At 40.7% G+C, this 22231-nt stretch overlaps 1 protein-coding gene across 4 annotated transcripts; it reads left to right on the forward strand.

Moving 5' to 3' along the window:
- The first annotated feature begins 222 nt into the window (after positions 1–222).
- LOC131217179 (VIN3-like protein 2) lies at positions 223–20184 on the forward strand. Of its 4 annotated transcripts, none has more exons than XM_058211976.1 (5): positions 223–359; positions 484–572; positions 2484–3162; positions 17398–17714; positions 18661–20184. In XM_058211976.1, exons 2-5 carry the CDS (start codon positions 551–553, stop codon positions 19920–19922), a joined length of 2280 nt encoding a protein of 759 aa, XP_058067959.1. In that variant the 5' UTR covers positions 223–359; positions 484–550; the 3' UTR covers positions 19923–20184. The 4 variants fall into 4 exon arrangements, with proteins under 4 accessions (XP_058067959.1, XP_058067960.1, XP_058067961.1 ...); XM_058211977.1 differs by having other exon boundaries at positions 247–312; XM_058211978.1 differs by having other exon boundaries at positions 290–337.
- Positions 20185–22231: the final 2047 nt, after the last annotated feature.

Below are 22231 nucleotides of genomic sequence, written 5' to 3' on the forward strand. Positions count from 1 at the left end.
TTCTACAATTTCCCAACTTTTATCTTCTACCGTAGAATTGAGAAATAAAGATCAGAAACCTTAATCATCTTATCAATGTATATTTCATAAAAGTTCTCATCCAAAGTATGGGAAACTAGATGGATGGATCTGATTGACTCATCATCCTTCCACGTGTACCGTGGAGAGATGGGTGTACATTATTGCAGATCTACCGTATCATAACCGAGCGAAAAGGGACCAAAAGGGTCGTGAAAGCCCACAAAGAAGACTCCGTCTCGACCATGGATTCCTTGCTTGGGCCACAGATTCGAGCCTTCCTTCTTCGCCCTTGTCTCTCTCTTTCTGTCTCTGTGATGTGCGTGCATGCATGTATCTATGTATGTATGTGTATGCATGTGTATGTTTGTTTTATATACATACATGCACATGATTTCTTCCTTGTTTTTTTCATTCCTTTTGTTTTGGTATTTTTGTAATTTTTTTTAAAAAAACGTATTGCAGGGGAAAGAAAGGGTGTGATCGTGGGAGGTAATGTGGTGTGAAAGAGGTGGGGTGGCAATTTTCAACTATGGATTCTCCTCCTTTTGCTGGTCAGTCTCTCTCTCTCAGCTTTTTATTTTTATTTTTTCTGATTTGGGTTTTGTAGGAATATGTTGATTTGTTTTATTTTATTTTATTTTATTTCTTTGAGGGATTTATGAATGTTTTCTTGATTTGGGTATCTGAAAATTTGTGTTTTTTTCTTTTACGTGAGATTTTTAATGATTTTTTTTGGATTTCCCCTCCTCTCTCTCTCTTGAATCTTTTTTTTTTCCTCTTATGATTTTGTTTGAGATGCATGTTGGTTTTGAGGATTTATGATTTCTTTTTTTTTTTCTTTTTTTTGGGTTTTTTGGTGTGTTGGTTTTAAAGATGGAGGCTTTGGTGTATTATAAGATGGCATGCTAAATTTGTTTCTATTGCGTTTCATTGCATATGATGAAGTGAAGAATTTTAGGTAGTTTCTGCGTCTTTGCTCTTTTAAATTATTATTATTATTATTTTATATATGAGACGTTGCATAAATGAAGTAAAAAAATAAATAAATAAATAAATAATCTAAGTGATGACCTTGATGTCTTTGCAATTTAGAAAAAGAAAAAAATCTTTAAATGAGACGTATGCGAGAATATCACTGTTGTTTTGCTTCTTTTCTTCTTTTTTTTTTTGTTATTAATTGAAAGTAAGCTGTTTGTTATTCAGAAGTATGGTTCTTCAATTATTTTATTTTATTTTTTAAACTTTATATTGGTATTGAGTATGACAAATGTACTTCAACAATCATAGAAAAGAAACCCATTTGGTCATTTTTATGCCCAATGTGGCTTGATAGACATACGATTGTTATTGCATTTTGTTCTCTCTATCTCACTTTTTTGGGTTTTGTTGTTTCTGATTCCTTTAAAATGTTGGATGCTTCAATCTATACTTCGTGTGGGGAGTGAAGTGTGTTTGAGTAGATTGGGCAGTGTCGGATTCTAAGGCTTTTAAGACACTTTCAGGAATGTGTTGGTAGCACTAGCATTGTAAATTTGCATAATTTACAACATCTATCCTATTATTAGATTTGAATTTGGTGGAAAACGATTCATTCTTTTGCTCGAATCCATACTTCTTGTGTTTAGTGTAGTGTGTTTGAATAGATGGAGCGGTGTCGGATTCTAAGGCTTTTGAGACACTTTCAGGCATGCGATGGTAGCACTAGCGTTGTAAAATTGCATAATTTACATCATCTATCCTATGATTAGATTTGAATTTGGTGGAAAACGATTCATTATTTTGCTCGAATCCTATTTGATAAAGGACTTCAGGTTTGTTTGATCTTATGGTTTCAAGGATGATAAAATGGAGTTGCATTTGATTGGCGTGGCGGTTCTATATTGTCCAAAAATAAGGGCCCATTTGCATGCTAGCAGTGCCAGGCCAAATCAGGATGGGATTAGCCCAGTCTGTACTGTTTCAAGCAGATGGAATGAAACAAATGGGAAAAGCTGCCCTTTTAATGGATATTTTTAAGAATCCAAGTGCTTTTTTTTTTCTTTTTTTTTTTTGTGAGATTAAAAAAATTTTAGATTAAAAAGATATGAGTGACAAAATAGGTATTCATCCCTTTCCAAAGTAGAGATGCCATGTAATGCTATGACTTTACTAAATTTTGATGGGGCATGGTGTTGGGATAAGATTTAGATGATGATGAAGGTGTTGGGATAAGGCTCAGATGATGATGATGGTGTTGGGACATGGTTCATTTGGCCATATCTTTTCTGTCTTTTTTCCTTTTTTCCTCTCTCTCTCTCTCTCTCTCTCTCTCTCTCTCTCTCTCTTCTTTTTTCATTTTCATTCTCCATCTTTTATATGGAAGCTGTCCTTTATTGCATTATGTGAGTGCAATATACACAGTCTGATCTTTTATCATGTTATGAATTCCTTTTGCATCAAGTAATTGTATTCTGTTACTCCAGGATTTGTGCTTGACCCAACCAAATGCAGTAAATTGAGTATGGACGAAAAGAGAGAGCTTGTGTATGAAATATCCAAATGGTCACAAGGTGCCCCTGAAATGCTACAAACATGGAGTCGCCGGGAGCTTTTACAGATCCTGTGTGCAGAGATGGGAAAAGAGAGGAAATATACCGGCCTAACAAAGTATAAAATGATAGAGCATCTTCTACGAATTGTTTCTGAGAGGAAGTCTGGGAGCCATACCGATGGCGAAGACTCTGCATCACACCCTTCACCAGCAAACACCCAAACCTCTTCCAAAAGACAGAGAAAGACAGACCACCCATCCCGAGTGGCCATCGGGACAAACCATTTTGCAAGTAGCAATGGTGATGGGGATTTTGACACTATGATTTATTGTCTAAACGTAGCTTGCAGAGCAGCCGTACACTCGGAAGACCTGTTTTGCAAGAGGTGCTCGTGCTGCATCTGTTTCAAATACGATGATAACAAGGATCCTAGTCTTTGGTTGGTTTGCAACTCAGAGCCTCCCAATGATGGCGATTCGTGCGGCATGTCGTGTCACCTTGAATGTGCTCTTAAGCATGAAAGAGCTGGCATTTCAAAGAACGTACACCATGCAAGATTGGACGGGAGGTTCTATTGCATATCTTGCAGAAAAGTGAATGACTTGCTTGGGTAAATCCTCTTACATGCTCTTTTGTTTCTTTCCCATGATGTCACTATTCTATTTTATTCCAAAGATTTGATCTTTTATCCTTATAGTTTGCATTCTACATGAGAAATCTATCACTGTGATACTATATTCTTTTATTTGCAATTATGTTGCTTTGACAGTTGTTGTTCTCAAATTTTGGAGCTTTCTATAGTATGAAGTGCTTTTGATTTTATGTTTTAATCATCCATTTTGATGCGGGACTGGATATAAAGTATTTGGGGTGGAAGGATCGGTGAAAAATGGGGGAACGGAGTAGCTTATTTCAGCATGCAGTCAGCAGGATATGATCCAAGATAAATGAGTCTTTAGATGTGGTCTTTTGATTTGGTTTTTATCTTTCTCGAGAGCTTGTAAAGCATATCATTATTTTTTACGGTGGTACCTTGCACTTAGGATTATTTTAATTTTATTTTTTATTTTGGGTGTTATAATAAAACCAGCCACTTTAAATCTCCTAGTTCTTTCATAGGCTGCACAAAGAAAATGCCTTTGCAACAAATAATCTGTGAATCCACCTTTTCAAGCAAATATGAGAAAATGGATTCTTACAACAGCCTCCAAGGCTGGAAGATATAAGCAAATCACTATGTTTGCTTAGGTGAAGATTTTTTTTCCCTTATTATTTTGTTATTAGTTACTAGCACCAGAGATAGGATTCACAGAGTACAAAGATGTTATCTCAGCTGAGCATACACTTCACTGCTGATAATTCTCTTTGTGAAAGAGAATCCGTTCAGTCCTAATTCCTTTGGGGCGTTGATGAGACGATGACGACTTTGGGAGATGACCATGTAGCAAGCCACAGTTAAAGTTGAGAACTAGGCATGGAACAAGTTTGTGGTAAAATATAAATTTTCTATGAATGGAATTATAGTATTATGGATGTCACATGAAAAAAAAGTGTCTTCACGTCTCAAGCAACAAAGCTCTGGACTTCATTCTAATTTCTTTCTTAATTAGGTAAATAGGTACAATTTTCAGCTGACTCATTCTCCCCCAAGTCAGTCTTTCTCTAGAGTGTGCTAAATCTTCCTAATGCCCGACATCTCCAAACACATGTAGAATCTCATTTGAAGTAGCTGAAAGGCGTGGAGACTCCTCTTATTACTCCATTAGCAATGTTGGAGACCTCTTTTGCTCAACTAATGAACATGCTAGTAAATGAACTAATGAAGTTTTGGTCATGGCTATCTTTCAAAGCATTCTCCTCCTCCCCAATGCACCACCAAATGCCAAAATGCATGTCTGCCATCCAACAAAACAGGCATTTTCGTGGAAGTTGAGGCATTTCTGGATATGCAGGCTGTTGGATCACTCGTTGAGCATGGAAAGCAGAGGAGACTTGCCAAATGTATCTGAATAAAAAGGAGAGATCAACAGAATGAATTTAATAAGATGTCGTTCTCCACTATGGCAATTAGCATTACCAAGAACGTTAAGTGCCACGTAAATAGAACTATGAAGATGGAGCTCTTTCTACTCTCCAAAATTTCAGTATTATTTGATTTGCTAGTGTCCACAAGGCGTTGTACCATATGAGCATCTTCAATATCCGTAATGCGTGAGCAGAATTGCTTCTCTCAAATCCTACAGGGATGTATGGAAGGAAATTGCCAAAAGCTGACTAGGGTGACTGCATTACATGAAGATTTTGACCATTGACTCATTTTCACAAGCTGATCACAGTATTTACAAAAGGAAAAAAAAAAATCACTTGTGGTTGTCCTTGTATTTTTTTTAATGGTAATGAAGATTTTATCTAGCAATAAGACTAGTACAAAGGATCCATTGAGTTAATTGATTTGATAGGATGATCCACACATAAGCATGGTCTAGATACCCCTTCCTTGGGATATAAGATTGAACTAGGCACCTAGTAGAGAAGCTGTTTCTTTTATTCACAACAAAGGAATATTTCCATGCTTGTACATTTTCACTTATATAACAATCCTTCATTGCAAGCATTGTAAATGGTTTGACTTTGAGAGCCCATGGGATGCATCTCATGCATCCTACCTTTTGCAGTAGTTCGGGAAATCCCTTAAGAGGGCATGAGAAGATCTCACTGAAGGAGTGCCTTTTTTTCTTTTTCTTTTTCTTTTTTCTTTTGAGAGATGTTGAAAGACTGGCAATTAGCACCTCTAATCATAAAAAATTGATGTATAATACATGTAAATGCAAGCTAAACTTTTCAATACTGCATAAACTTCTTGGAGTATCCTCCATCGACTATACGTAGCATCTAGGGGTTTAAGAAAAATCTTTCATTATCTGAATCTATGGTCAGCCACTCTAGCTTTCGAATTTCTCCACAAAACAGAAGGAATATTTATTACAAAAGGAAGGCCCATTGCCCTAGCAACACATAAATAGATTTCAAAAGACAATCTTTCATCAATATAATGTTCTTTTGCTCTTCTAAAACTCAAGCCCGTTAACATGCAGTTTTAGCAAACAAGAAGCTCAGAAGATTTTCCTTTTGATGTTAAATCCACATTGGTCGTCGTGGTTCATTTGTAAAGTCTTGGACCTATGTGGAGGAACCAATGTTCAAAGTATCGGTATCGCTATAAGTTTCGCTGGTTGGGGATATGGAAACAATATCGATATCGTTGATAATATCGCCAATGATAACCAGAAATGCAGGGAAACATGGGGAAAATGGTGGAATTTTTCAGTGAATGCTAAAATACACACATTTGCATATTTAGGAATTAAGAAACTGCAAAAAGAATGCATACATAATAAGTTTCTATTTAATAGGGGCCTAAAAGCATGTGTTGTCGTAAGAAATCAGCCCAACAATCCCATCCATCCCATCCAACCTTCCATCAATATTTCAGAATATCGACAACATATGAATTTCGCTGATAAATCATCAACAACTAGAAAGGAAATGAAAGGTTGTGGTCTTGATATCGCCAATGTTGCAATAACAATAATAATGTGATATTATCGTCAAAAAATTAAACACCATATACAACCATGCACCCATAAAAAAATTGAAATGGAAATTTTTTAATAAATGGATTTTTGGCAATATCAATACATTGGCAATACAAGTGACACCTGGAATTTACACAGCCAAAAACATTAGCAATAGATCGGTGATATTGAACATGGGCGATACTTAGCGATACATCGCCAATACTTGGAATTTCTGATACTACTAGTGTTATCGATATTGCCGAGCTGGAGATACAGATAATATCAGGGATACTTCAAACAATGGGGGGAACACTGTAATTTATAGATGTTGTGAGTAACTATAGATATATGTCATGTCAACCCATAATCTTGAAGCATCCAAGGTAAAGGAAAAGATGAAAAATAACAAAAAAAAATTGGTGGTATTTTAGAAAAATAAATTCCATGGAAATGAGTTGGACTCATTTATGCAGAATTCCCTGACAATGTCCCTAAAATGATTTTGTTGGAAACCGTGTATTTTCTCTTTTGCATGAAACAAATTGGCACGGTATTTTCCACCAATCCTCTCAGGTGCCAACCTATCATTCTCGAGAGCAATCCATACCATCCATTAGGTAGGTCACAACAGGACAATCCTTGGACTAAAAAATCCAGGGTCATCCACTCTTCAAATGGGCCAGAAAAGGCCTTCAAATCTGAACTGTTGGATGGCCATTACACCAAATCTGGATAAGCACTGGCATGATTGTGGTGTTTTTAATTTAGTTCAGTCGTAAAATGAGTTGGAATGACTTTCACTTGTCATCATCCAAATGACCTCATTATGTTTGTAGTAAGCGACCTTTGAAAAAAAGAATCCTTAAATATTTAGGGAAATGTCCCCAATAAAAACCCCTCTCTAATGTGAGAGTGAACCTTTGATCATTGAACTATTTTCCTCTGAATGTGGCTCTTCTCCATAGATGTTTTTCTATGGGTCATGGAGTGAAAGGTCAGGATCTTCCAATCTAGATGATTTTTTAGGCAATCCCTTCAACTCTTTCTCATCAGATCAAGGGTTTTGGATCACTAAATTGTGGCCATGCGAGTGGTGTCTCATCAGATCAAGGGTTTTAGATCACTAAATTGTACCCATGCCAGTGGTGTCTCATCAGATCAAAGGTTTGGATCCTCAAACCATTTTCCCCATCAACCATGTGCTAGTAAACATACTGTTTGCTGATGAGCAGGACCCTACAATTCCTTTACATGGTATATTCACACTTTCATTTATTTACAAGTGCCGCCCATGGCTGACGTGGGCCAATCATGCCCCTCAATTCTCCCAAATAACGATGAGATTCAGAATTACGTTCTAAATCAGGAAAAAAAATAGTCCACCGAATCAGCACGGATTGAATGAAAAATGTAGAAATTAAAGGACTTTGCAGTGCAGCTCATGGTCAATGTAGTTCAATCATGCCCCTCAGATCTCCCAAATACAGATGAGATTTAGAGTTACAATCAAGATCAAGAAAAAATTGACTTCACCAAAGCATCCATCATATATTGAATAAAACATATGTAGAAAGTAAAGGACTTTGAAATTCATAGCTTTCAACAGGAAAAAAGGGGAAAACACAAGCAGATCCATAAGTCTCCATCTCTGTAGAAACCCCATCTTGATTTTTTGGATTTTGTATTTTGGGGCTTGGTTCTTCTTCTTCTTTTCCCTTACCATGGATACCCCTGCAGAAGAGCTATGAAGAAGTTCCAAGAGTTGCCCCTCTTTCTGAAGCAAGGTCTGTACGTCCTCGCATTTTTTTTGGGAACTCGCTTTACCTCCCTCAGTTCAGTTTTAATGCTGTTATCCTTCAAAGAAAAAAAAGTTCCGAGAGCTTGATCCATGCCATGGTCAGGCTCATCCTTTCATGCTTGATTATTGTATCATGACCCTCATGGCAGTAGCAACAGGATGGATGGTTCAAATCATTAGAAAATATGCACATTTGGGCCATATGGGGTAACCCATGGTCGTCGTGAATCACTATAGAAAGAATTAAAAAAAAAAGTTTCTCCCAATAACTAGTTGTCAATGGGATAAATTGAAAGTGATCTTGTTATAGGGGCATTTCTATCATTCTTTCCATAATGGAGTCTTGGCATTTAGTGAAAGATGATTTTACTAAAAACATTTAGGTGTACTCTGAATAACAGACGAAAATAATCCCAACTCATTTTAGAACCAACTAAAGGGGAGCACGCCGAAAAGTGTGTGGGCACTTGTCAAGATTCAGCATATGTGTCTCTTGCAGTTTAGATTTGAGGGACATTTGTGGCCCCTTGAAGAGTGGACGGGCCCGATTTTTAAGTTTGAAGAAGATCCCATTATGATCTACCTAATGTCTGGACCACTCCCTCATGCGTAGATTGGCACGTGTGGTGGTTGGTATAAAATTCCTGCCTCACCAAATTGTTTTTGCACGAAAAAAGAAAATACTTTGTTTTCTTGGGAAATCATTTGAGAAAATGGGATACTGTTAAGGATTTCCCCAGAGCCTTACTAATTTATAGGTGTCATCCATATGGGTCCTAAGAGTTTTGAGGCAAATGTCCTATTGTTATGATCATAGGGGTGTTTATCTGAAATAAACCAATATTAAGGTCATTTTAAACTTTCCCCAAATGTAAGCAACTTATTGTTCAAACTGCCAGAAGGAATACACTGCCACTGTTGTTCGAGAAGGAAGGAGAACTGAAATTGGAGCCACTTTTGATGACACCTTCAGAGTTCGTTTAAGTTTTAATGTGATCATCCTTTCAATGCTCATTCATCATCTGCCATGGAAAATGCACCATCACCATTATTTGATGAAGTATATGGGTTGCTTTTTACCACCTGACTAGAGGATGACATCTTAAGGCAAGATGGAGTGGACAGGTGCAGTGAGCCATGGAACCAAATCCTTTCAAGATGGACTCCCAAGAAATCCGTCATCATCATCTGATTCACATTAGCAGGTTAGCCATGATGCTGGGGAGTCTAGATTTTGATATCTAAAATGGTGAGATGTGATTTTCAGAAATTGATGGTGATCTTTCTCCCAACATGTATGCATGTATATGCATGCATGCATGGATGGATTTGGATGGAATGTATGCATGCATGGATGGATTTGGATGGAATGCATGCATGCATGGATGGTTGGTTGGTAGGATGGATGGCTGGCCGATTCCAGTCCAAACCCCAAATCCAGTCCCCATTACAAACACTAGCAGCTCATGGCTGATTCCATCCCATTGAAAAACAAAGCCATATTCCGGTCCAAATCCAGTCCCCATTACAACCATTAACAACCCTAGTCAGCCTATTTTAATCCATTAGAGTCTAGAATCTCAACCCATTAGCAATCTTTTGTTCTAAACTAGAAACCACCATATATTCTGTCCATTACTTTCCGACGTCACGATGCTAACCCGTAGTGGTAACGTCTATCAATGGAGGCTTACTGATCAACAACAAGACAATTGCATCATCGAGCTATTCAACAGGGTAGCCATCTTGGAAACCTCTGTTAACCAACTACGTGGAGAACAACATGGTGAGCAGCTTGATCCTATCAAAGATTCTGATGGTGATCCAAATCCACAACAAGGGTTCCAACTAAAACCTTCGGTGAATCAAAATGGTATGGGTCCTCGGGAGTTTGTTTATGACTTCATGCAACGATTCTTTACAGAGAGGGCCCCTGACACCATGATAGAGATGCCCAAGAAAGATGATTTTACCAGAAATTACAGGTTGAAGTTTTGGACTTCACGGGTGAATGCTGACCTTTATGAGCAATATCAAACCATTAACTTGCCAGAGTCAAATTCTTTCAAGCGGGGGATGACTGATGCAGACTAATTTAGGCCCATGATCCATGGGCTAGGCCCAGGCCCATTAAGCCCAAGCCCAACAGTTGGCTCATTAGTAGGAGGCCTAAGCCTCCTATTTAGATAGTTATCTAGCAAAATCAATAAGCTAGCCATGAATAATCCATCAGTGAAATTCCTTTTATTTATTTTTCATATTTGTAATAAGTCAGTGGTTGTCAATGACATTATGAGTTTTCCTTATATGTACGTTTCAAAGCTTATATAAGGGCCATAGATGAGTAGTATTAGGGCACCTTTGAATTGAATCAAATTTTTAGAATTGTTCTCTTCTATGTGTTTGAATTCTCGTGCTTAGATTGAAGGCGCCTATGCTTGGACAGATCCTTCCCATCAGCTAGCTGCACCAAAATGTGTATTTTAATGTTTGTTGAAGCATCATCAAGAAATTCCACCGATTTTCCCATGTTTCTCCAATGTTTCCCTAAGTTAGCATTACATGCTTTTCAAGTCATCATTAAAGGAAAACTCATTATGCATGTCTCTTTTTTGCATTATTTGATTAAAAAATGTGTATTTTAGCTTATCCTAAAGTTTCATGAGAAATTCCACCACTTTCCCCGTGTTTTCCCAATGATTCCCTCCATTAATGATACATATCTAGGTATTAGCGATAATATTCGTGATATCAATACACGTTTCCGTATCCCTAGCCAACGATACATGTAACAATACTAATACTATGAACACTGTGTGTAACTATTAAAATATAATACTATAATATATTATTGTAAGATGATATAAGAGCCTCTCTCTCTCTCTCTCTCTCTCTCTCTCTCTCGTTTTAATTTCTCACTCTTTTTATTTTTTAGTTGGGGCATGCAACTATTAGAAACTCAATATGGTGGATGGTGAGAGAGGAAAGAAGGAGAAGTGTGAGGAAAATGAGTGTCTCTTTTCATGTCCAACTTGCTGGATGTGTTTATAGAGCTGGAGTTGCGCAGCTTGTTCAGAGAGGCCAGTTTAATCAGAGACTAGAGAGTGGCACATATAGCAGGGAAGAGTAGGGGCTTTGCGTTTGTGAGCTCTGGATCATTAGAGGAGGCAAAACTCACTATTTGAGTGGGGAAAAAGAAGTATTTTTTAGGGAAATAAAAATTGTTGTTAATAAAGTTAGGTTTGGACAAGAAATCGAAGATGAGTAGGGAGACTGGAGTCACATGAAGTACTTAAGGCCTTTACTTCTCAAGTTGAAGAAAGAGAATAGTTCAGAGATGTGGCAGCGAATGTGGGAAAGGAATAGGGAGGTTCAACCAGCAGAAAATGAATGGGGGAAGGAGAAAGCAATGATTGAGTAGTTGCATGGGTTGGAAAGTTAAGAGGCACAAACTTGATTAAGGTGGAAACTTCAGGCATAAAAGATATGGTATTATTCTATGGAGAGGTGGAAGAAGTTTATGTACCAGCTTATGTCCTCTGATTGTCAGTTAGATTTTTTCACCATGAAATAGGGGACAAAGAAAGTCCATTCATGGAGATGCAGGGAGATGGAGGACAGGAGGGACAAAGCCCATCTATTTTTTAAGCCTAAAATCAAGTCCAAGCCCAGCCCATGGGCCTAAAAATGAGACTCAAACCCAACTTGTGGTGGGCTTGGTCAAAGAGCCATCAGACTAGCCTAGCCAAGGTGTTTCGTAACGGTAACGGTGACCGTAACGGCCACCATCGTTACCTTTACGGTACGGGGCACAACGGCTGTTACGGCCCCGTAATGACCGTTACGGACTCTCTTTTTTATTTATTGAAAAAACCCCAAAAAACTTGTGTCTGCTCTGTAATATTGATTAAAAAGTATGAAAAACCTATATATGTCCCGTAATAGACCATTACGGGGCTATTATTGCCTTTATAGGGAATGTAACATGCCGTTAATGGCAATTATGGGTCATTGTTTTCCATAACGACTGTTATAGCCGTTATGACACCGTAACGTGTAACGATTGCCACCGTTACCTTTACATAACGGCTTTTACGGCCTCGTAACGGCCTTTATAGCACGCCATGAGCCTAGCCCATTGAAGGCCGTACTTGTAACCTAGCTTCAGCAGTACGACTGCACTCAGAGGTGGGCACAATCCGACTCGATCCGGCCAACTCGACTTGTCTGACCCGTTTAGATCCGACTCGACCCGAACCGAATAGGTGAGTCGGTCTGAACCGAGTCGAGTTCGAGTTACCCAGTAACTCGACTCGAAACTCGATCCGGTTAGACTCGACTCAACCCGACTCTCTAACCCTACCCACCGCACCCTACCCCGACTCGATCCCAAACTCTCTCTCCCTCCATCATCCTCCTCTTGCAAGCCTAGTAACCACCCACCACCATCACCTTCCTCCTCCTCTCTCTCCTCTCCACTCCCTCATCCTCCTCTTTCGAGCCCGACAATCACCCACCACCATCACCCTCCTCCTCTCTCTCCTTTCCACTCCCTCCCTCCCTCAAGCCTAGCAACCACCCACCACCATCACCCTCCTCCTCCTCCTCCTCCTTGTCCTCTCTCTCCTTTCCACTCCCTCCCTCATCCTCCTCCTCTTCCACGCTCGGCAACCACCCACCACCATCACCCTCCTCCTCCTCCTCTCTCTCCTCTCCACTCCCTCATCTCTCAATCAGACTCGATGTCAACTCGACCCGACTCGGTACTTTTGACCAGATCAGACTCGGTCCGGATCAGTCCAGGCCAGACCGAACTCGCATTGAGTTAGGCATGTTGGACTCGATCTCGAGTCGGATCGAGTTCGGGTCAAGCCTATTTCAAAACCGGATCGAGTCAAGTCAGCCCTAACTCGGTTCGACTCGACTCGCCGCCCGGCTCTAACCGCACTACATTAAAAGATTCAAAACCCTGTGACAGTGCCTCCCTATAGTCTGGTGACTTGAATTTTGATGTGTAATCCTCATGTTCATTTCGAAGCCTTACACATGTATACTATTACAATGCAGTCAGCTCTTCTTTATTTTTATTCCTTTTCCCTAGTCGATAGAGATTGATTCTATGGGCCTAACGGTGTATGACGCAGGACAACTAACCACTTGCTTTAAAAGCTCAAACTAATAGAGCGTGGCGAACCAATCCCTTTATCTCATAGCCCAAGTTAGGAACTCGACCGAACTCCCCTCATGGGCCCCACTTTACATGGGTCTTGCCTCACACAAGTCACCCACCTCATACGGGTCGCCCACCCCGAGTATGCTCCTGCTTCACACAGGCCACCCTACTCGAGTCTGGTGTGAAAATGCCCTTGCATTAATCACCCTCGCTGAGGAGTCTCAAACACGAGACCTCCCACTTCGATACTACTTTTGACGTAGGACAACTAATCACTTGCTCTAAAAGCTCGAATTGATAGAGCGTGGCGAATCAATTCCTTTATTTCATAGTCCAAGTAAGCCCCTCGGCCGAACCCCTCTCGTGGGCCCCACTTCACATGGGTCTCACCTCACACGGGCCACCCACCCCGAGTGTGCCCCTACTTCACACAGGACATCCCACTTGAGCTCGATTTGAAAATACCCCTACATTAGTTTACATCACATGGGTCATTCCTTGCATTATTTTTTGTTTAGCTCCCCACAAAAATGAAATATGATTCAAATTCATGTGAATTAGTTGTACACAAAGGCTCCCTAAATTTAGTATACCTACTTCAACTCAAATATAACTATATGAACCCAATTTCATATTTCTAACCACATGTAAATCAAATGAAGTAAAAGTCAAATTTGAAGTATTCTTCTATGGGTAATCTGTGCCATTGTGGTTCCCTTGGAGAGCATAGAATGGGTCAAAAGAGGGGGTAGATCATTGGCCATGTATGTTTGTTTGGCTAGTATTGAAGAGCAAAAGAAGAATAACGTGGGAAAAGAAGGTTTACTTGTGTAGAGGACCATTTGGTTTGTCAAGGTTTCTTTTTCTCACTCAAGTTACACATGGCCGTAACTCGTGCTCTTTTATTCACCCGAACTCGTGTGATTGTTTCATGAGGTTTTCCATTATTTCTGGTAGATATTAGGTTTAAAATTTTGGTGATATTTTGTTTCCCTTTTTCCTTTGTATAGATGATCTATCAATTGTTGTTTGTGACCAGCCTTTTTCCCTATCCATTGGTTGACCTTTTTTTACGGTCTTGGTCTTATGCTGTGTACAATATTCCATCTGCTCTAAAAGCTTAACAATATGGAAATTAATACATATAAAGTTTGCATGATTTATTCGTTTCTTCAACTAGCTCGCCACACCTACATGCAGACAAGCTTCTCTTGGAATCATTTGAAGCCATATAAGCTAGCAGTGAGTTCCTTGGTGTGGGAGAGGGACTAGCACATTTACGTCATCCGGCAAGTCTAGGTTGGGATGGCTTCCCATATTTTGATAGAAGCATCCATATTGACAAGCTGTTGAAATTGTTAATGAAGCTTTCATCTTGTGCATCTACATGGTTTCACTTTCGCTCAACTGATCAGATATCGCTTTTATAGGAAGTCGGCACTTGTCTTCTCTATTTCATAAATTATCACCCCAGTTCGTGTTGTAGCTGGATTGCATCTGAATGGTATTGTGCCTATTTTATATTTGAGGTCCTTGTAATAGTTGAGGTCCTTGCTATCATATAGTCAATTTCAATCTGTACTGTTTGCCTTTTTTAAGGCAAGAGATTTCTTTTCAAAGATTAAGGAATGAGGTTGTTTCTAGACTGGTAGGTTGTATTAGAGCGGGCCTGCCCCTATCACCTTGATATGCCCTTGTGGTCGCTTTCATTGGTATTTTTAGTATAGAGAGTATGTAACCCGGTTTTGAGTAGGATTAGGGTTGAGATCATTTAGAATTGGCAATCAATTCTGAACAATATGACATTCTAAACTCATGCTAGGACATTCCCTGCAACGTGCAACATCAGAACCTGGGTGTGGTGAGAAATGGGCAAGGGTTGGTTAGGGCGTCCCCTGGAAGCGACATGCCACAACAACGCCAGAGTTGCTGTAGAAGTACTCAAGGGTTCCCACGCCATTCTGGAAATATGTGAGTAAAGAAGCTAATATAAGAGAACAGAATTTATCTTGCCATATGGAATATAGGAATATTGACAGATCAAAGAGTATGAAGGTAGTAGATACACAGAAACAAAGTAGAGTTAACATAGCTTGCGTTAAAGAGACCAAGTGGAAAGGAGCCAAAACTAGAGAATTAATGAATATAAACTTCAGGTATATGGGAAAGGACAACAATAGAAATGGGGTAGGGATAGTGGTAGTTCAAGATTTAAAGGATAAAGTTGTAGATGTCATGAGAGTAAGCAATGGGATTTTTATTAATAAAACTTGTGTTAGAAGAACAGGTAATCAATGTCATTAGTTCATGCATGCCGCAAGTAGAGTTAGATGATAGAATCAAGTGACAATTCTGGAAGGAAATGGACAGACTAATGCAAGGAATTCAAAACAGAGAGAGGATATTTTTAGGAGGAGACTTACGTGGTCATGTAGGAAAAGAAAGTAGAGGGTATCGGAGCGTTCATGGAGGATATGGTTTTGGGAGAAGAAATGAGATGGGGGATTTTGCCCTTGATTTCTCTATGGCATACAATCTATCTCAAGGAAACATTTACCTTAAAAAGAGAGATGAATATCTAATAACTATCAAAAGTGGATCATATACAAACCAAATATAATTCTTTCAACTTAGGAAAACAAAATGATCAATATGTGAGGGTTGCACGATTATACCAAGAGAGAGTCTAACTGTTGTGCAACAAAAGTTAATGGTTATGGATGTTTATTTCATTAAGAGATGGAAAAAGGGAGTGAAGTTAGTAGGCGTCCGAAAACTGAGTGGTAGATTTAAGAGGAGACAAAACAATGTTATTCAGAAATAAATTAATGGAAGAAGGAAAGTGGAATGTTGAGGAGAAAGTAAATGTTATGTGGAATGAGATGACTGAAGTGCATTAGGAAAGTAGCAGAAGATGTTTTAAGAGTATATAGAGGGAAAAATCAATCATATAAGGAAACTTGGTGGTGAACTGACGATATACTAAAAGTTATTCACGAGAATTGTTCATATTTCAAAGCTTAGCAAGGGGCTAGAAACAATAAAAATTATAAACAATATAAAAATGCCAAAAAGATTGCCGAGAGTATTTTCAGAACTTGTTAAATGACCACCACTCTGAGAGCATAGGGATAGAAGAAACCATAAACTCAAATAACATTGGAGACCATAAATACTTTCATAGGATTAAGATATATGAAGTGAAAGAAGCTTTGAAAAAGATGAAAACAGGAAAGGCCCTCATCATAGATGGTATACCAACGGAGGTTCGGAAGTGTGTGAGAGATATTGGGTTATTTTGGTTGACAAAGTTGTTCAACAAGATTGTAAAATCAAAGGAACTGTAAGGCGAATAGAGACCGTGGTACCAATTTATAAGAATAAAAGACATACAGAGCTGCACTATCATGGGATTATACTTATGAGCCATGCTATGAAACTTTGGGAGAGTGATTGAGCAAAGACAAAAGCATGAGATGAATGTATCAGAAAATCAGTTTGGTTTCATGCTTGGGAGGTCTACCATTGACTTGAAGGATTATATAGATCTAGGACTTGGTTTGGTGATCTAAACCATTAATTATATGCAGACCACCTTGGATGGAAACTTGTCAAAATTTTCAGAGATGGAAGCCCTTGGATGATTGGACAGTGCTCTATTGAATGTGGGCCATTAGTATACTTTCATATTCGTCTATTTTTGGACATTGTCCTGCAGAATATTCCAATCTGGATTATTTTTTAGACATCATCCATTCACAGTGGGGTCCACCATGTCAACGGTTGGGGTCATTGAACCATGGCTCCACATCCATGGAATCCTGTATGTCAGAAAAAAAAAATTATTCCATCTCTGAGTTGTAAATTTAGAATATGTCCTCTTATGGCATCAAATTCCTCTCCTTTTCTTTCTTAGCTGATGTGCTTATATATGAGAAGTGAGGAGTGGGAAGGCCACCAGTGGGAGCAGGATGATGCATCCTACTTCTCTCCTAAAATTTTTGTGTGAGATCTGGGCCATTCATAGGTGGGCCGCATTGCTTACGTGCCCCAGCCAAAAATAGGCCATTCCAGTTCAGGTGGGCCTGCTGGTTAAATAAATCTGCTAACTCTCTGCATCCTATGAACAATTGTGGCCCCACCTGATCGCTGGACACTCATAATTTTCAGGCCATGGCACATGCACTGTGCTGTCTGCCTGATGAGTGGCTGGTTCCTCTGCACATGCCATACAGACTCGTCTGTGACAGGAGGTAAGAATGGTGAGCTCAAATCTACTTATTTCTTTTGATGCAGATGCTGGAGGAAACAGCTGATGATCGCAAAGGACGCCAGGCGAGTCGACGTTCTTTGTTATCGAGTTTCCCTAAGCCATAGGCTTCTCAGTGGAACTACAAAATTCCAAAAGCTGCATGAGGTAGTGGACACTGCAGCAAAGAAACTCGAGGCGGAAGTCGGGTCTTTGGATGGTTTACCAACAAAGATGGCACGAGGCATTGTCAACAGGCTCTCTTCCGGCGCGGAGATTCAGAAGCTGTGCGCTTTAGCAGTGGAGATGTTGGACTCCATGCGTTCTAGTGTGGTCCATCCATCCCTGGGTTATAATCTCCAAGGTTCGTGTTGGTTCGAACCTCTAGTTATTCTAAAATATGGACATTGACTGGTCCTTCTGTAATCTGCGGAGGATGTGTCTCATTTGAGCAAGCATGAGAGGCCCAGTGTAACCCTACATGTGGTCTCACCTTTTGGTGATCCAAACTGCTCATAAGGTGGGACATATGATTGGATGGGTGATACTTCAAAATATACCTAATTGGGTAATCCTGATAATCGGTTGAGCTCCTGTAAAATGTGGTTCTTTGATTGAATTGGTCCACTTTTTAATGGTTGGGATTATCTGATAGGGAAGATATTGGGGGAGAATCCATAGTTTACCCAAACATGCATCCCACCTGTCCTATGTCTGGGTCTTTGAACAGAAAAAAAAATAAAAAAAAATAAACTCCCTAGCCCATTAGCCCATCCATACTGCTCATAAGGTGGGTCATATGACGGATGGGCAATACTTCAAAATCTGCCTGATTGGGTGTCTTTGAACAGAAAAAAAGGAACTCCCTAGCCCATTAGCCCATCCAAACTGCTCATAAGGTGGGTCATATGATGGATGGGCAATACTTCAAAATCTGCCTGATTGGGTGATCCTGACTATTGAGTTCCTGTTAAATGTGGCTCTTTGCTTGAATTGGTCTATTTTCATTTAATGGATAGGATCATCTAATAGGGAAGATGTCAGGCATGACCTATAGGTTACCCAGACATGCATCCCACCTGTACTACGTCTGGGTCTTCGAATGAAAAAAGTCCACAACCCATCAAAAGATAGGGGTATGTTCGGCCATGGCCAGTCAGGATGGGGACACACCAGATGAATGGCTCAGTTTACCTGTAGGCACGGCCCGCCTCAGTCCATGGGGAAATAAGAAGTCTGTCGTTACTTTTCATCGAGCATCATATAGAGCTCTAATCATATCTATCGTTCCAATGTGTTTGAAATTGCAGAAGCTAGCTTGTTGTCTCCCAGCATTATCAGCTTCGTGGACGTGTCCTCAACATCTCTCACTGTCGTCTTGGGTTCTGACGATGCATCATCGGAAGATATTGTGGGTTACACCCTTTGGCACAGAAAGGCTAGTAGTGCAGACTATCCATCGGAGCCAACATGTACTTTGTACAGGCCGAACAGGAGATTTTTCGTATCGGATCTGATCCCAGCAACAGAGTATTTGTTCAAAGTCGTTTCCTGTGGTAACACAAGGGAGTTGGGGAAGTGGGAAGTTGGGTTTCGGACGGGTAGTGCCATGGAAGATTTTAAGAAGAATGAGGTGGTAGCTAGTCCAAAAACGAACTGCAGCGGCCCATCCAATCCTTCATCAGAGGGGGATGAATCTAATGATGCGGCATGCGAAGACCCCAACAATTCACCTGGCAGTTATTCTGGTTATTGTAACAAATCTGAGATTCTCCATGCGGGAAAGTTGGTTGACTACGTCCACAAAGAAATAAACCATGGAGCATTTGGCCGGAAGGAGGTCATGGGCCCAGAGGAAATTGCAGGAGACTCGGTTTCAGCCTTGGATGAGGAACACATAACGGGAGAAGTCGGATCAGAACCCAATTCGACAATTCAGACGGAGTCCCAGAGAGATTCTACAAACTCGACTGACGACAACCAGGCATCTGATGTCCCAAAATCCGAGACCAAGCACCCCTCAGAAGGTCAATTGCTCGAGGAGCTGAGCATTGATAATGAATCAAATGCGCCTGCTGGAAACGAAATGGAGGTCGTTCCATATGGACGGTCTGACTCTGTCCTTCCTGTCACTCCATGCAAAGTTGATATAGGCAAAGATGGGTCATCAGTAAGGAGCAGCAGAATGAAAACCGGGGAGCCCGATAGCCGGCCAGCGAAGCCAGAGGAGCCACTGGCTGGCAGCTCGTCTAAGAAGAGAAGTGCTGGGAGATGCGAAGACACATGCAACCGAGACGGGTCTCTGGAGAGGGACTACGAGTACTGCGTGAAGGTGATCCGATGGCTGGAATGCGAAGGGCATGTCCAGAAGAACTTCCGAGTGAAGTTCCTGACTTGGTTCAGCTTGCAGGCGACTCCGCAGGAGAGGAGGATCGTGAGCGTTTACGTTGATACGCTGATCGATGACCCAGCGAGCCTTGCGGGCCAGCTGGTTGACACCTTCTCGGAGGGTATATACAGGAAAAGGCCACCACCCGTGCCAAGTGGATTTTGCATGAAGCTCTGGCATTGAGGACTTTTGACTGGAGGTGCACATCTTTTTCGTCCTACCTTTTTTTTACCCTGACTCAATATTCTTCTCAGTCGCGGCCCGCCGGGACGTGGGTATTGCGTAATTCTTTGGATTACACAGATTTGAGCATTCTTCATTAGACAACCCAAATCAAGATTTTTGGTTTGGAAGTTGGATAGAAAGTAGCTCATTGCCATTTAAACAATCCATTCTCTCATTGAACACTAGCCTTTCCTTTCACATAGAATACTTTCTTTTGGTCTTTTGGCAATGTTGTGGTAGGTGTCATAGATGCATTGTGATCAAGGTATTCTGTAACGGTAATGGTAACGGTGGTCGTAATGGCCACCACCGTTACCTTTATGAGATGGGCTGTAATGGCCATTACAGCCCCCCATAACTGCTATTACAGTCCTCTTTTTTATTGGCAAAAAAAAAACCCGAAAACCTGTATCGACCCTGTAATGAACCGTAACGGCCGTTATAGGGGCTGTAACCGCCATTACAGGTCATTTTTTCTGTAACAGCTGTTGCAGCCATTACGATCCTGTAATGTGTAATGGTTGCCACTGTTACTTTGGCCTTTACGGCCCTATAACAACCTTTACGGCACACCATGATTGTGATTGGTGCATTTTGATTGCCCACCCAAAAATATAATGGTCCAAGATCATGCTTTCTCCAACCACAATGTCTACAACATGTCTGGTTTTTGTACACCGGATTGCCGGACTGTTTAATGCATGAATGCCACGCCAAACTATGTTTGCATGAGAAGGATTGAGGGTTCATGGCAATGTTTGAAGGGGGGCAGATCAAGTGTTACCCGGGTAACACCGAAGCTGGTGTTTCCCTGACTGTTGGGCCCACCTTAATGTATTTGTTGTATATCCACACCGTCCATCTGTTTTTCCAGATCATGTTTGGGCATGAGCCCAAAAATTAAAAGATCCAAATCTCCAGTGGAACACACCACAAGAAACAGTTGTCATTGACCACTAAAAACTTCTTGGGCCCCTCTAAAAGTTTTGGACCAAGCTGGTATTTGTGTTTTCCCGTCATCCAGGTCTACCTGACCTTATTAACAGGTTGGATGGCAGATCAACATTATGGTGGGCCGTAGTTAGTTTTTAACGGTGGTGGACGTTCAATGACCACTGTTTCTTGTGGAATGGTCCACCTGAGATTTTTATCTCCTTTTGCCCTAAAATGATATGGCAAAAACAGCATGGATATAAAATACATACATCAAGGTGGGGCCCCCACTAGGGTGTTACTGTTATCCGGGTAACAGCTGATCTGCTCCCCATTTGAATATCGTCTAAAACTGGTATGGATAACCGATATGTAACAGTATCGCCCATGAAAGATATGGGTGTATTGAGCCGGATATGTGGGACGTGGTATATGTTACATCTCAGACCAATTTCAAACCTAGGTCCATGGAACATGTGCAATATATCCAGGCTGTTTATTAGGTTGGTCCAATCGTTGTAGGGAATGGGTCAACCCATTTACTAAACGGGTCAAGATTTCAAGCCCATCTATTGTAATTGGGTCCATCCAATCGAAACCCGGCCCAGCATAACCGCACGATTGGGTTAAGGATAGAAAATGGGCTGTGGGTATGTGAAGTGCAGCCCAATTAGGGAATGCATACATCATATGGATGTAGTCTACTGTCTATTTATTTCTTTATTTCTGATTTTGGGCCGAGTTGGCTCATCAGGCCCAGCACATTGACAAGGTATATGGGTTAATCGGGTTGGGTTAGGGTTCAACCCAAAGCCTGACTTATTTACTCAAGCAGGCCGTATTTCTGTCCTAAGTCCGACCCACTTCCATTTCAGAAGCAGGTTGGGTCAGCTGAACCGTGGTCTCACCTGACCCATTGTCATTGCCACCCTTAGGGACTCGGTTTGGCTGGTGACTCCAACACCAGCCAGCTAGCTGGTGTCAAAGCTCTGTGGGGCCCACCATGATACGTGTGTTTTATCCACGCCGTCCATTCATTTTTTTCCAGATAATTTTAGGGCATAGGAGCAAAAATGGGGCAGATTCAAATCTAAAGTGGCTCAAACTTTAAGGAAATAGTGGGAATTTGTTTTCCCTTTATCCAGCAGGTCCGTATGACCTAGTGAACAGGCCCTAGGAAGGTTTCAACGGTGGACGTCATTCTCCTCGCTGTTTCCCGTGGTGTGGTCCGCTTGACTTTTGGATTTGCCTCATTTTTTGGGCTCATAACCTAAAATGAGGTGGAAAAATGGATGGACGGTGTGGATTGTCTGCATACATCATGGTGGGGCCCA

Source organism: Magnolia sinica, chromosome 10 (genome assembly GCF_029962835.1).
Source record: "Magnolia sinica isolate HGM2019 chromosome 10, MsV1, whole genome shotgun sequence".
NCBI lineage: Eukaryota > Viridiplantae > Streptophyta > Magnoliopsida > Magnoliales > Magnoliaceae > Magnolia > Magnolia sinica.

Coding starts and splice junctions, on each gene's coding strand:
- LOC131217179 (XM_058211976.1), top strand. CDS start 551: ATGGATTCTCCTCCTTTTGCTG. Junction 573..2,483: donor GGATTCTCCTCCTTTTGCTG/GTCAGTCTCTCT, acceptor CTGTTACTCCAG/GATTTGTGCTTGACCCAACC. Junction 3,163..17,397: donor AAAGTGAATGACTTGCTTGG/GTAAATCCTCTT, acceptor CTTTTGATGCAG/ATGCTGGAGGAAACAGCTGA.